This window comes from Larus michahellis, chromosome 3, assembly GCF_964199755.1.
Source record: "Larus michahellis chromosome 3, bLarMic1.1, whole genome shotgun sequence".
In the NCBI taxonomy this organism is placed as follows: Eukaryota; Metazoa; Chordata; class Aves; order Charadriiformes; family Laridae; genus Larus; species Larus michahellis.
This window is the reverse complement of record NC_133898.1, coordinates 45,474,239-45,489,402: the sequence shown is the minus strand read 5'-3', so window position 1 is coordinate 45,489,402 and position 15,164 is coordinate 45,474,239. Positions and strand designations below refer to the sequence as shown.

The window sequence follows — 15,164 nt, the reverse complement described above, 5'->3', positions numbered from 1 at the left end:
CCCTTTTTGCAATAGTTTTGAGTGCCTGAAAATACTAGCTTGGAAGGAAAAAAAGTCATTATCTGCTAGTTGACACCATACTGGAAACACACTTGATGTTTCTATAAATCAAACAAGTGACTCCTGCTAGCCATAACACACTAGCAAAGCACTGGAAGGCAATACTTACCACAAACAATACACCCACGCACACAACACAAACGCACCAGTTACCAACATACTGTACCAATGGTCCAGATAGTCTCACTGGAAAAATGTATCGAAGACTAATCGATTAGTCTACATTTAGTCCTCTACAGAGGACTACATTTCAAACACACTGACTGAATAGTATTTCTAATAGGACATCTACGGTAATTTTAAGGTAAATCATTTCAGCACTTCCCCTATCTATGCAAAATGGCTTATTTTCTCTTGCATTCTATAGCTTAACTGCTAGCTACAGTATCTTGGGTAAAGAACTGAAGAGAACTAGCAACTATACTAATGCAAGTACCTGACTACAGTTGTGTGATTATTTTTCCTTATAGCTCTGAAGACTGAAAACAATTTTTAGAAGTGTAACTCTTAGAAAGGTGTATTCTGTAGCCAAACCAGTAAAATCAAAAGAATGTATGAACAACCTTGAAGAAAGACAAGTTTTCTCACTTTGAGCCTTCCCATAGCACAACCGCTCTTTTAGCTTCCTACATTTTGTCCACGCAAAACAGTTACAAATCACGTACAAAGCATGGAGAAGGAGCATAATAATATTTAACAGCCATTTTTCTCCTGGAATTGCATTGCTGTACTAGTCAAAAGCCCCCAGACAACATTCATGTATCGAGCTGATTCACTGGACAAATAAGAGCCAATCTTTCTGGGAGTTACGGCAGGGTCTTGATAATTTAATGAAGTTAATTTGACAAACTAGCAATGACTTCAGCCCGTCTTCAGAAAGTCTAATTGATGACTTATTTCACTAGCCTTTTTGCATCATGACCTTTATTGTCAGGACTAAAGGCACATGCTCTTTATAGACAACAATATTTTCTTGCTGAATTAAAACAGTGCAAGAAAGTTTATCAAGTAAGACTTCAGGTTTACAGTGCTTAATCAGCCACTACCAAAACTCAGCTAACAGAACACTGAAGTTGAAATAACCGCCGCCTGGGGTTTTGGTTTTGCTACATGTGAAGGTACATCCAGAATGCTTCTTAAGTTTATTCAAGAATTTATTCATTTATTCAAGAACAACTTATTTGGCTTTCCATAAATATACTCCAACAATATTTATGTTTACCAAGGATATAAAAATTTTAAATTTAAAAAAAAATAAAAATTAAAAAAACCCCAAACATCAAACTGGGAGTTACAAGCTCCGGTATGCTTTATATACAATGCCTACTAACTTAAGAGTGAACCTAAGTGAAGCCAACAATTGAGGAAACATGGAACCTCACTTCCAAAAAGACTCTGAAAATAATACAAAGCCATACCCAACTGTGTACAGAGAACTTGAATCAGAACTTTCTCCTCTGCTGAGTTTGCTCAGAAAAGTTCCATGCTCTTGGGTTTGCAGCCAACCTCTCTGATTTACCTGAAACGTATGCAAAGGACTTGACCACTTCTTCCAGTTTAAGGGAAAAGGATCTGCAGTTCTATTTTCCTGGCACAGGGGACTCTTCCAGGAAAAATGTACATACTTATATCCTTCACTGAAAGACCCTTGCTCTTGATCTTAAGTTCATTCTAGCTTCAAACTTCGGGGTTCTTCCTTCCTTTTTTTTTTTTTTTCTAAAAGAAGTGCACACAGTCTAATAGAGAACGCTAATGTATCGACTTGGAGCAAGCAAAAACAAAAAGGAAAGCAGGGTACCCCCACAAACCCAAATAAGACATTCTCTGCTTTTTAAAGCCTTTGTGTACAGCACAAAGAGCAAGAGTAAATGTGTGCCATGTGTGTTAGCCAAAGAAGTGTATGCTTAAGTATGCAGCATGTGGACCTACGTTAAGTAGAGCACGCAAATAAGAAATCACTGCAGGAACACATAAAAAATGTAACACATTTGAAACTAAGATGGAGGAACAACAGCATATCGTTCTCCATTTTAAATCTACGTAAGTTGAAAATAGGCATTTTAGTTTCAGAGCATATCTTCATTAGTCAAGGACAGCCTAGATGTTCGTAGAACAGTTAAACCCGTTTTGAACGTATCAAGACAGCAGTTCAAACCCTGATGCCTTGCCTACAGCAGTACTCATAACTGCTAAGACTGGTCTATGTTACTGGAACTTTACCTAACAGTGGATGTGTATAGAGAAAAAAAGATTTAATTAGAAAAGCAGACTGAAATTACTATCAAAAGCATACTGTGAATGGCTCTCTATACAGATACTAAATACAAAAGTATTTAAAGTAACTATGAAATACTGACATATGCATTTAAGAGAACTATCTACTCAAAAAGTCTATGATGACAATCACTGCTTTTTCTTATGACATGATCATGCCAAGTTGTCTATCTCAAAAATATGATGCCTCAGGGTAGAGCAAAGAAGTCTTTCAAGTTATCTCCTCTAGAATAGAAATTAGTTGTCTAGTTTAAAGAGATGTTATCTTACGCTACGTTAAGGAAGAAGCCATACACTCCCTTCAACTCTCCCCATCAGATGTGTGTGTGCATAATTTTTTCTACAGTTTACTTTTATTGCTACCACATTCCAGCATTCTTTTTTAGCTCAGGGCAACCACTGTTGTTTCTGAGCTAGCTATACAAGTGACTGCCAAGTTGGGCAAGAAGCAAGTCAATGTTGCTTTGGCATCATATGGTTGTAAACATTTTCATTTAACTCTTAGATGAAAAGTCAAAAATGCATCAAGAAAGCTGGATACTATTATTACTTACAAGAAACTTAAGAAAGGCTCCTTCTTGCCACAATCAGAATGCCACAGTCTCAGAATGCTGAACACACCTTTAAAAAGTTGACCGGCCTAATGAAGAGACATATCTGAACCCCTATGATGCAATCTAACTCGACACAGCTTTGCAATTGCAAGGCTATTTGCTCCTCATTTCAATACATATTGCCAAAAATCTATTTTGAACTTCAGATTGCAAACCATCCCCCTTTAAAAAAAAAAATTTAAAAAATCAAGGTTTTGATACCTAATTCATTCTCCCAGATCCCAAATTTTGTGAATAACTTCTTGCTTTCTCCCCCCCCTCCACCCCCAATGAATTAGCAGCTAACAAACTGCTAACAAACTCTACTGTATAACCTACTCCTAGATTTCAGTATAAACAACACCCAGCAGCTAGCAATTTTCTTCCTTAACAATCCATTCATGTTTGTAAGATCTAAACCTAGTTCAAGGAGCCATCATGTTACACATGTAAAAGTTTCTAAAACTTTGTCTAGACTTCAGAAGTTTTTGAATGTGTAGGACAAGAATTGTTGCATCAGAACAAGATCAAGTGTGTGGTTTGAGGCAGAATATGAGAGAATAAGCACATTATGTTTTACACATTAACAAATAAAAGAAATAATTAACTTTACTTAAGTCTATTAATCTCAAAAAACTCCATACATTTCTCTATACTGATAGAACCTGCTCTGAGGAACTGCTATTGAAAGACAATATTCAGAAAGACTCTTTAGAGCTGGTTTAGGCTTAGTTTCACCTGATCTGCAAAACCCTGTACCGTTGCAATGCCTATATAAGTTTGGTAGTGAACAGGATTCATTATCCAAGTCCAGAATAAAGACCAACCTATCCCTACGAGAGAAAAGAGATCAAGAGAGGCAGGCATATAAGGAACAAGAAAAACGTTGAAAGCATAGGTTGGTCTAGCACTACGTTGCTTCAGTGCACAAAACTCCACCAATGTTTGCTACATTTCACAAGAATATTTAAGAAAGGATATGAAAAACAAAAAGTGACTTTGGGAATACTTACAGAGAACATCTTCCAAATGTGTGAGGTAGTACAGTAGAAATAAAAAATATATTTGAAATTGTAATCAGCTGCTACAGACTACTGCATCTTAACCAACCAAATGCAGTAAACTTTTGTAGTAACAGTAAGATTGAAAGAACAATAATAAACCAGTAGATCAAGGTGTAATTTGCTCTTTAGTGGTATTAAGATCTCCTTTGTTAATGGTATAAAGCTTATGAACTGGAAAATCAGATTTCAACTGTTCTGTCTGAAATAATTTAGACATTGTGTGATTGTTTACAGCAACAACAGATCACCTGTCAGTGATGCTCTAAAACAGGTCTGTAAAGCATATGACTCACTGATGGGGCAGGCTAAAGAACTCATTTTACCGACCTCTCTTTCCTCACCAGAGCACATTATTGGCATGTTGCCAACCACTACAAGGTCCAAAAGTGCACCTAGCACTTAAAAAACAAAACAACAAAAAAAAAAACAACGGAAAAAAGAGCTCTAGCTAGACATCACATACCGAATGCCTGAGCAGCTAAAACAGCACCAATAGCTGTAGCTACTGATTCCGATATTCTTAATTCTCCATGACCTGCAAAGGCTCTAGGCTAAAACACCTTTTAAAATGAGAATATTTAGAAAAAAAAGTGGACTTGGTGAAAGGAAGATAAGAAAAATCACATTTTAAAAAAAAAGTGGCTATATACAGACTAGTGATATGGAGGTACTACATAGCATTGGTCTGAGGACTTCAGATAGCAGTTATCAGCTGATCAATCGTAACTGCTTAACCCCAAGAATCTGCACTCTAAAAACTTCTCTAATTGTTGTACTGTAATTGCTACCGATCAAGTGATCAGTGATGGCATCACTATACCCGCTGTTGTTTTGGGGGGGGAAGAGGAAAAGGGAGTCCAAAGAATCCACACATTGCAATTACCATGCATTAGCAGCTGAGGACTAGGAACGGTGTGACCCCGCAGCAGAGCAGAAATGGTAAGTTACAGACCGACCATCCTGAAATCAGCTGAGAAGATGTGGAAAGAAGCTGCAATTCTGTTTTAAAGTAGTAACAAGATGTACAATAGAACCGAGGAAGCAGGGAAACAGGATTCTTTGGCATAGGGAGCATGGCTTGAAAATAGTTTGAAGACTTAGAAATCTCCTGTGTGAATTATATAGTCTGAATAAATCAGCTACCTCCAATAGTAAGAACAGGAAGTGACCAAAAAACTGCTGATGAAATAAGTAAGAACAGAATCACGCAGTGCGGACATTACATTTTTTTGCTGTATGCATACACTGGTAGATTGGGTGCAGGAGGTGGTGTTAATGTAAGAGATACATAGTATATTTTGGTACTGTATTTGTTTTGATAAAGTTATTATCTAAAATAATTTGCTTGCGCTGACTTGCCATTCCCGTATCCAGTAACAAATGAAACTCTGGTAATTAAATTCCCTAATTTGGTTGCATTCTGCAGTGGTAGGAAATCCCTTAATCAGAACAAGAAATGTTTTCCGTTTACTTTCCATTACCCATGGAATTGACAAAAAAACCTAGGTATACTTTAAAATGGCAGCAAGGATAGCTGCTTACCAAAAGGAAACCATGTCAATCAAAAACCACAAAAGCACAGTTTTTCTGGCAACTATTCCTGAATTTCAAACCAATTATTTCTCTGCTTTACTGTCTGGACTATGATTTATGTGATAGCAGGTAAGCAGACTTTCCTCTGTAAGCCACCAGAGAGCAGATATAGGTTTAAGTGCAAAAGTCTCACCAATACATTTGTTTAATCGAAAGTATCATTTTACCAGATACCTCCTAGAGGTAAATTAAGGCCAATTCAAATTTAACAGTGGAAAAACAAGTACACAGTTTGCCTGTCATGTAGACACGTCTGTATTAATTGCATCTGAACCCTCTGTACTAACAGTGCCCTCATGAAACTCTGAGAGTTGCCAGTGCAGCTGCATTAGCAGCGACATATATGCAGCCCCCTAGATATATTTTAATTTTAGTTTAGTCTCTTCAAATAGTTGTTTTTGAAACCATAATGCTACTTTTGATAAATGTGAATCTATCTTCTGAAGAGAAAATCCCATACTCTTGCACCGAGCACGAGAGTCCTTTCAACAACCTCTAAACCTAAGATAAAGTACTTTGGAGGGTTGTATTTAGAAGAAATAGAACCATAATACAGCTTATTTACTGACACGCTTATTTGGCTGATTGTACCTAAGCAAGGACTTCATTCCAGATGCCATAACCGGCTCGTTAAAAAAGTGACTGAAGTCATTAGCACACTGGCTATGTAGGAGACAAGAAGGTATGGCCACAGATTTCAGAGTACAACTTCTTGCAAAGCCTTTACAGGCATTGTAAGTGATAGTTCTTGGTTGTGGGACAGGACCATTTTTATGCTCTGCATCTGCACAGAACCAGGGACAGTGACATGAAAGCCACACTAGAGCTCCCAGTTCCACTGAAAATATAATGCAAGCTTCCAAGACATCTTAGACCTGCTACAACAACTTCCCAAGTTCTCCAAGCAAACAGTTGTACTAATAAATTTTTCACAAGAGCACGCTAGAAATATTTGACCTCATCCACAGGCCTTCTAGCAACTCTGTGGCATGATGAATAGAAAGAATCATCCTAGAATAAGAGTATAATGGCAAAATAAGAATCAAAAGCTCCGATTACAGAAAGTTGATATTAACAAAGGGCAAACTAAGTGTGTTACAGTCTTTCTTTCTGGACTTGCACCCCTATGAAAAGCACAAGAACCATACACAGCAAGATTATTTAGTAGCTCAGTACCACTGAAAGAGAATATTCCTATTTTCCCCTCTCATTCTGAGAAACTGTTCTTTGTGTCTACCCTGTCCTGGGGTCCTCTTTTCATTAAGGTCCTCTGAGACAATTAAATTAAGTTTTATTTACTAAAAAGGTAGAAAGTTAATCCAACAAAAAATAGTTTCCTGCCATTTTGGTCAGTTAAATCAACTTACAGAAGTGTTCAAGTCCCAGAGTCAGAGTATGGGAGGAGACCCAGACAGCACAGCCATCAACAGGAAAGGGAAGAAAGAAGAAAAACTCCTTCCTTCAGCAGGAGCAACAAGCTGTTAGAAATGGCAGAACAGGCCATGACATTCAAGCCTGAGGTACCGGCATATTTCTTCCCTTTTCTCGATCCTTTACCCAGCTTATTCAAAAGTAGTAACAAATACATTAAAACACGTGCACACAAAAATTCACTGTCTGTCCCTCTCTCTCCCCCGACACTTCTGAGTATTGCACATACACGCTCACCTAGATGTCCTTCAAGTTTCAAGAACAAAGTTGTAAAGGATGAACTGAGTCACTGTGTTCTATAACCCACAAAACCAGACAATCATGCCACAGCACCACACCAGATTTTATGATTTTTTTTTTAAAAAAAACAAGATACATGGGAAAAAGTAATTAATTTGCAAAAACAGCTATTTAATAATATATTTTTTACTTCAAAATTAAAGCATCTGAAGTTCAAGTTTTTGATTTGTCAGCTTTGAAACTGACTTGGTTTTGAAAGCACCAGTTTTACATGCAGATCTCGTTAGAAAATACAACGCCTCAGTATCTGCACTCTTCGGGAAATGATACACTCTTTCAAAATATATTTGAGAGCAAATTTAATTTGTGCATTCATCAAAAGCATATGGATAACGACACTTACATGAAGTCTGCGCTTGTTGTAGGCATTTTACACTGCTGCATCTCTTCAAGAAAAAACCGCACATAGCTTTAGTTGTGCCCTGTAGAATCACTACACTAGAAATGTTAAGAAAAACATCTCCTCAGATCCGTTGTGTTTTAACGCAGGCATTTAAGAGTTCAGTGCTTGTGGGCTAGACTCACTTTTTTTGCTCTTTTGCAGGAATAAGGCCTCCACAGAGAAAAGAAAAAATTTAAAAAAAAAAAAAAAATTAACGGAGAAACATGGGATTCCATTGACACAACAATGATCTTGAAAGCATGGGGCAGGCGACTCCTTAAAAAGCTAGTTTTAGCCCCAAGAGGGCCGAGCGGTTGGGGACGACACGCACACCCTCACGTGCATCCTGTAACGAACCGCCGGTTCCGTGCCGGGGGCCACCATTGCCCCTCCGGGGGGGGGGGGCGGCCAGCGCAGCGCAGCACAGCGCGCTCACCGCCGCTGCGGCTTAGGCCACGCCGCCGCCACCACCGGAGAGGGCTCCCGTCCCCGCAGCGATGCTGCGGGAACCGCCGAGCGCGGCCCCTTCCCGGCGCCCCCCAGACAAAGAGTGGTGCGGCGGCGGCGGGCCCGAGCGGGGGAAACGCGACCCCGGGCGCATTCCTCCTGCTGGAGGCGAGGAGGGCGCCTGCCTCCTCCTCCTCCTCCTCCTCCCGGCGTCCGGACGGGGACAAAGGAGGAGCGGGAGGGCTGCGGAGCCGGCGGCGGGGCTCTGGCCAGGGGTGCTGCCCTGCCGGGAAAGGTTTCGCTGCTCCGCAGCCCACCCTGCGCGGCGGGAGCACCCGCCGCCGCCTCACCGGGCACCGGCCGCCCGGCCCCGCGCTGAGGCGGGCACCCCGGCGAGAACGGGGGGCGAGAGGGAGCGACGGCGCGGAGCCGGGCGGGCGGTGGGGCCGGTGTCCGGGGCCGCCCGCTTCAAGGTGACACCCGCGGCCTCCCCCGCGCCCCGGCTGCCACCCCCTCCTCCCTCTTCCTCCTCCTCACCTGGCACCTGCAGACGATGTCGGCGTCCTGCGCCAGCAGGTCCACCACCTTGCCTTTGCCCTCGTCGCCCCACTGGGCCCCCAGCACGACGGTCACCTTGTTGCCGGGGCGGCGGGCGGCGCACTCGCCGTTGGGGATGGCGGGCGCCGGGGCGCCATGCTCCGCCATGGCTCGCGTTGCCCGCTCCGGCTCCGCTCCAGGCACATGCGGCAGCGCGCGGCGGCTCCGCTCCGCCTCCTCCCGGGCGGGCGGGCGGGCGGTGGTGCCGCCGCCTCCAGGTGCCGCCGCCTACCGGCCCCACCAGCGCGGCCTCCCCCGCTAGGCAGACCCCCTCTGCCCTCAGGCGGAGCCCCGCTCCGCTCTCCCGCCGAAAACGAGAGCCGCCGCTGTTCCCGGAGGCTTTTTTTTTTTTTCCTTCTTCCTCGCCCTTGCGCCGCTTCTCCCGCGCCTTCCAGCCCGGACTACATTACCCAGCGGGCTGCGTGGCCTTCCCCGCGCCGGGCGCTGCGCGGAGCCGGGCGCGGTGCATGCTGGGGCTCGTAGTCCCCGGGGGCCGCACCTGTGGCAGGACCGGGTTCCGTGTCGGTTTGCCCCACGTGGCGACGCGAGGCCATGTCGGTTGGGGAGTGGGCGGCGGCCGGGCGGCGGCGGCCATGGCGTCTCGCAGGGCGCTGCCGGCCTTGCTGTGGCCAGATGGCCGCTGAGCCTTGTGGAGGTGGAAGGAGGGGAAGGGGCGCTAAGGGCAGTCCCGGGGATGGCCTTTCTGTGCGCCGGGTCTGGCCTGGGCTTAATATATGCTCAAGCTGCGGCCTTGGGTTTGGTGGCCGCCGATCCTGTGGTGTGCCTTCTCCACAGCGGGCTCTCTGTGGGGCGGCAGCCCACGGCCTGACCTGCTACAGGTGTCCCGTGAACCAGAGCCGGTGCCTCTGGTCCCTGCCAGCCTGGGGGGCCCAGCACTGGTGTGGGTCCCGCCTTCCCTCAACGTTACATCCGTCACAGATGTCAAACCTGCAAATGTGCGTTTGCAGTATATCACGGCTTTGCTTGTGTGGTTAGTGTTGCCGACTTAACGAGAAGAATGTAAATTAGTGTTAGTGAAACGAACCAGGGGCTGAATGTAAGAGGTCATTTTCTCCAGAGGCACCGGAACATGGCCCCGAGCTTATTCATGAGGAAAAAAAAATAATGGAAAAAACCCATAGCAGCGTAATGCCTTCATCATGCATACTTGAGGGTTTAGAAGTGGAACTGATGTCTCAGTGGCTGTTTTCATTCTTTCCTGCTTCACAGAATCAACACCCCTGGGGGAAGATTTTTTTTGTGTAAAGTAGCTATTAAAAAGACATAAATCTGAATGATGTCATTATTGCTAAAACAGCTATTCAAAAACCTGAGTCACTGAGCAGCCACAATATGCAGCTGTCTGGCATGTTGTAGAGTTTGATTTTAGTTGCTTCTTCACTCCTTCAGGCTTACTCTAGCCAAGAATTTGAGGGTCTATAAAAGCCACTGGTGATAAGTTGAACTGTGCTTTGTAAAACTAGGAAGATATATAACAGAAAATTAAATACAAAGTTGACAGAGAACATTTTTTTAAAATATCTGAAAATATCTAAATCCTGAGTATCAGTGCAAAGAGATGCTATGACCAAGTAGTCAGTTGAGTACAAAGATGTTGAGCAATTGCAAATTATACCAGGCAATAGTGTGTGTGTACACACTTCAAAGAGCAAATAGTTCCTTAAACATTTAATGTAGTCCATAGTATTGCTATTTTTGTCTGCTTGTGCTATAAAAACCACCATAGCCGTGATTTCTGTATCACAGAAAGCACACAAGCACAGAGCTTGTGGGAAGTCACTAAAAGCCACAAGGGGCTCCTGAAGTCAGTTTCTCCAGTCTTGCTGACACAGTGGCAAACTTTGGTTTAGTGCTCTCACTTCTTCGGCTGTAGATCATCTCGTGACTCCCCCCAAAATGATCTAGATTAATGTTTCAGGATATGATTTTCCAGTATAGGTGAATCATATTAACACCTCACCATTGCCGACACAAATATTCCCTCAAATCTCAAAATAAATTTGGACCTGTCGTGGTAGTGTCCTAGTAGTGTGGTATCAGTGTAATGTCACTTTCCAGAGAGGTCTTGGGCACACGAATCCATTGTTCTGCTATTTTTATTTGGTGTAGAAGAGTTTTGAGATTTATGTATAGGTATGTCTTCTTGGTAGGTATAGAACCAGTGAAGAAAACTATGAAGTCTTCACTTCCAGAAAACCTGTATGTATTTAATGAAGATCAAGCTAATCAATAGTTATTGGTACTGCAAGATTTAGAAATTTTTATTACTATATGGTATTATGGGCCCATCATTCCTCCACCCCCTTTTCTTTTCAAACTAAATGGAGGCTTTCATTCTAATACCATAAAAGATATTAAATACTCTTTGTTGACATGATTCACTAACAGTATTTATAGTATAGTTCTAAGACGTGGTAACTCTTGACCAAAGTACTAACACAACAAGGTGCGTAATGCTCCTTGTCAAAAACAGGCATTTGCTGTACTATGAGTAAAAGCTTAGAATAAAACTGTGCAGAAACTCCCAATTGCACTTATTTTCATTCATTTACTATAAGCAAGAAAACCAGCAAAAGAATGCAATGTTACAATACTGTTTTTTTCCTCTAACGTGAATGGACTATGTTACCTTTGTTTTGCTATTTGGGCAAGCTGAATCTGCTCTGTGAGAGGTCACATGGGCATTTAGAGGTGGCACAAAGTGGCAAGAGTTTATGTTCAAGGAACAAAGGAATGTGACTGCCTTTTCTGGCATTAGCAAGCTGATATATAGAATCATAGAATGTTTCGGCTTAGAAGGGACCTTAAAGATCATGTAGTTCCAACCCCCCTGCCCTGGGCAGGGACACCTCCCACTAGACCAGGCTGCTCAAAGCCCCATCCAGCCTGGTCTTGAACACTTCCAGGGAAGGGGCATCCACAGCTTCCCTGGGCAACCTGTTCCAGTGTCTCACCACCCTCACAGTAAAGAATTTCTTCCTAATATCTAACTTAAATCTACCCTCCTTCAGTTTAAAACCGTTACCCCTCATCCTATCATTACACTCCCTGATAAAGAGTCCCTCCCCGTCTTTCCTGTAGGCCCCCTTCAGGTGCTGGAAGGCTGCTGTAAGGTCTCCCTGGAGCCTTCTCTTCCCCAGGCTGAACAACCCCAACTCTCTCAGCCTGTCTTCATAGGAGAGGTGCTCCAGCCCTCTGATCATCTTCGTGGCCCTCCTCTGGACCCACTCCAACAGGTCCATGTCCTTCTTGTGCTGACAACTCCGGAGCTGGACGCAGTACTCTAGGTGGGGTCTCACCAGAGAGGAGCAGAGGGCAGAATCACCTCCCTTGACCTGCTGGCCACACTGCTTTTGATGCAGCCCAGGATGCAGTTGGCTTTCTGGGCTGCAAGTGCACATTGCTGGCTCATGTTGAGTTTCTCATCCACCAGCACCCCCAAGTCCTTCTCCTCAGGGCTGTTCTCAAGCCATTCTCTGCCCAGCCTGTATTTGTGCCTGGGATTGCCATGACCCAGGTGCAAGACCTTACAGTTGGCCTGGTTGAACTTCATGAGGTTTGCACAGGCCCACCTCTCGAGTCTGTCCAGGTCCCTCTGGATGGCATCCCTTCCCTCCAGCATGTCGACCGCGCCACACAGCTTGGTGTCCTCGGCAAAGTTGCTGAGGCTGCACTCAATCACACTGTCCATGTCTCCAACAAAGATGTTGAAGAGAACTGGTCCCAGTACTGACACCTGAGGAACACCATTCGTCACTGCTTTCCACTTGGACATTGAGCTGTTGACCACAACCCTTTGAGTGCGGCCATCTAGCCAGTTCCTTATCCACCAAGTGGTCCATCCGTCAAATCTATGCCTTTCCAATTTAGAGACCAGGATGTCATGTGGGACAGTGTCAAAGGCTTTGCATAAGTCCAGGTAGATGACGTTGGTTGCTCTCCCCTTATCTACCAGTGCTGTAGCAACATCGTAGAAGGCCACCAAATTTGTCAGGCATGACTTGCCCTAGATGAAGCCATGTGGGCTGTCACTGATCACCTCCATATTTTCCATGTGCCTTAGCAGAGATTCCAGGAGGATCTGCTCCACGATCTTGCTGGGCACAGAGGTGAGACTGACCAGTCTGTAGTTCCCCAGGTCTTATATGGGATTGACTGTGAAATTGAACCCATGGTAGAAGTGCACGCTGATAAAGTTTAGGTTGTACTGTCTTCTGAATTGTTCAATGTTACTGACTGGATATGAAGAACTGAGGCAGTTACACTGATCACAAATTTTACTCCAATTTGGGTACACTCAGGCTTTTCATATGACTGCAGTTCCCGCCTCCCAGTAAATTGCAAGAGACTCAGACAGGAATTTTTAATAGATAAACACTGAATGGAAGCAATGCGAGATCTGCATTTCAGTCAGATGTCTTGAAGAGATACATAGAATTGTTACATCTGTACGTTTTCAATTATTCTGATGAAGTATCCCACATATTCTGATTATGTATTTTTAAAAAAATTGACACAAAGTAGTTTAGAGGAGAATTTAGGTAAGAACTTCAGTAGTTCAGAAAATCAAGGGTGAGCATGAATGAAAGGAAAATGCTGTAACAAGCAAGAAGGCCAACTGGGCTATTAGCTAATGCTCCGCATGGCTGATGGGTTATAGGGTGCTATTTCTTTCTCCTTATTAATACTTCTTAACTGTGTTGAAGGGCTACTGAATGATGTCAATACTTTTCTGACACCGTGTTTCCTACTGTAAGCAATTTCTGAGTTTCTGGAAAAGTATAGATTGAAGAAATAGCCCTTGGCAATGAAAATGTGAGGGCACGTGGTCCCTGGTACGAGTTTTCTGCTAAAATTGGTTCTGCCTGTGACAATGATGTAATACTTAGATATTTTACACTGAGGTCTTATCTACACTAGAACAGTGGTTGCAGAAGAGTGGTCTGTGGGCCATGGTTAGCTAATATGCAGGTGTCCTACAGAACTGGGTTAAACAAGAAAATGTTGAAATTTGTCACATTAATCTCATTAAAACATTCAATCAAAGGCAAGTTAATTTTACTTCCTGATTATTTACACCATCTTCAGAGCATTTTCCTGTTTTAATTTGATGTTAAGATGTACAATGACTCACAAAAAATACTGGGTGTTGATAGTGCCATAGTCTAAAAAAGTCTAAGACTCGCTGTGCCAGACACAGTTGGCATCTGTAGCACTTCAGACTCTCCAGAATGCTGTCAGCTTAACTTAGGAGGAAGAGAAATCATTATACAGTTAGGACACACATAATTTTATTTGAACAGTGTGCTAATGTAATTGATCCCTGCTTGTTTCTTGTTATTACTCATTTTAAATTAGTTTTTCCAGTTAAAATGTCCCTTAATTACTTTTGTTACGTTCATTAATCTTTTTATCACGATAAAAATGAGATTAAGAACATTAGAAAGTAATATTTGTGTATGTTGTCACAAGTGATATGTTTGCACACACTAGGAAATGTTTTCAACTCTTTGGTTAAATATATCTAGAATATGAAGGATCTTCGTTTATTGACTGGGGATTTCCTGATTTTTGTACTGCAGAAGATAGAAGGAAAGAATTTTAAAAATCATCATAACCATCACCATAATAGGACGATTTTGAATTTAGTGGGAAAATAGTTAAGATAATATAGGATACTTTTGAAATGTCATTGGTAGTTCATAGAAGTGCATTTTTTACATGCAAGTGTAATAAAGACTGGAGATACACAGGAAAGTAAAATACTGTCATTGAAAAGTTGTAGAGCTAAATCCTTTGCTTGGAAATGAGATTTGCAAATTATGATTTGCAAAGACAACTATTTTATAAAAATAATTTTAAAAAATAGTAAAAAAATTTTAAGAGTTCTTCAGATCTGCATATTCCGTTGTTCCCTAAAAGAACGGCAAACGAATTGCTGTCTTTACAGAGCAGAAATTGAACAGTTTTCTGTATGTATGATATTGTAATTTAAATGTTTACCTATAAAACATTAAATAAGAAAATGGACATATATGATGCAAGTTAACTTTTCTTACAGTGTTCCCCCCAGAATTTGATTGCTTATTGTGATCAGAGCAGCAGCTTACCCTCCAAGGCAGGTGTAAATAAGTTCCCTGTTCCTGGGCATTACAACATGTTAAGTGTGTATAAAGATACTGTGTCCTGTCTCTGTCTTGGCCTTTGACAGCATCAGCCATTCAAAGTTTAATAGAATGTATGTGTGGTAGATAATTGGCACGATTGATTTTTTGCCGGACTTCATAGGTTTATAAATTTCTCTCAGTATGTCTTTTTGAGTCAGGGAGAATGAAGAACTGTGTAAAGGAAACAAACCCCCCCCAATAAATGTATGAATCCTTCTTGTTGTTTTTATTCATT

General features: G+C 42.5%; 1 protein-coding gene across 1 annotated transcript in view; it reads right to left on the bottom strand.

Moving 5' to 3' along the window:
- The window catches only part of ADSS2 (adenylosuccinate synthase 2), a 37,859-nt gene extending 28,784 nt beyond the window's left edge, over positions 1-9,075 (bottom strand). Inside the window, exon 1 of the mRNA XM_074579960.1 lies at positions 8,682-9,075. Coding sequence (XP_074436061.1) covers positions 8,682-8,849 — 168 coding nt within the window. The 5' untranslated portion in view covers positions 8,850-9,075. The remainder of the gene's footprint in view (positions 1-8,681) is intronic.
- Positions 9,076-15,164: the final 6,089 nt, after the last annotated feature.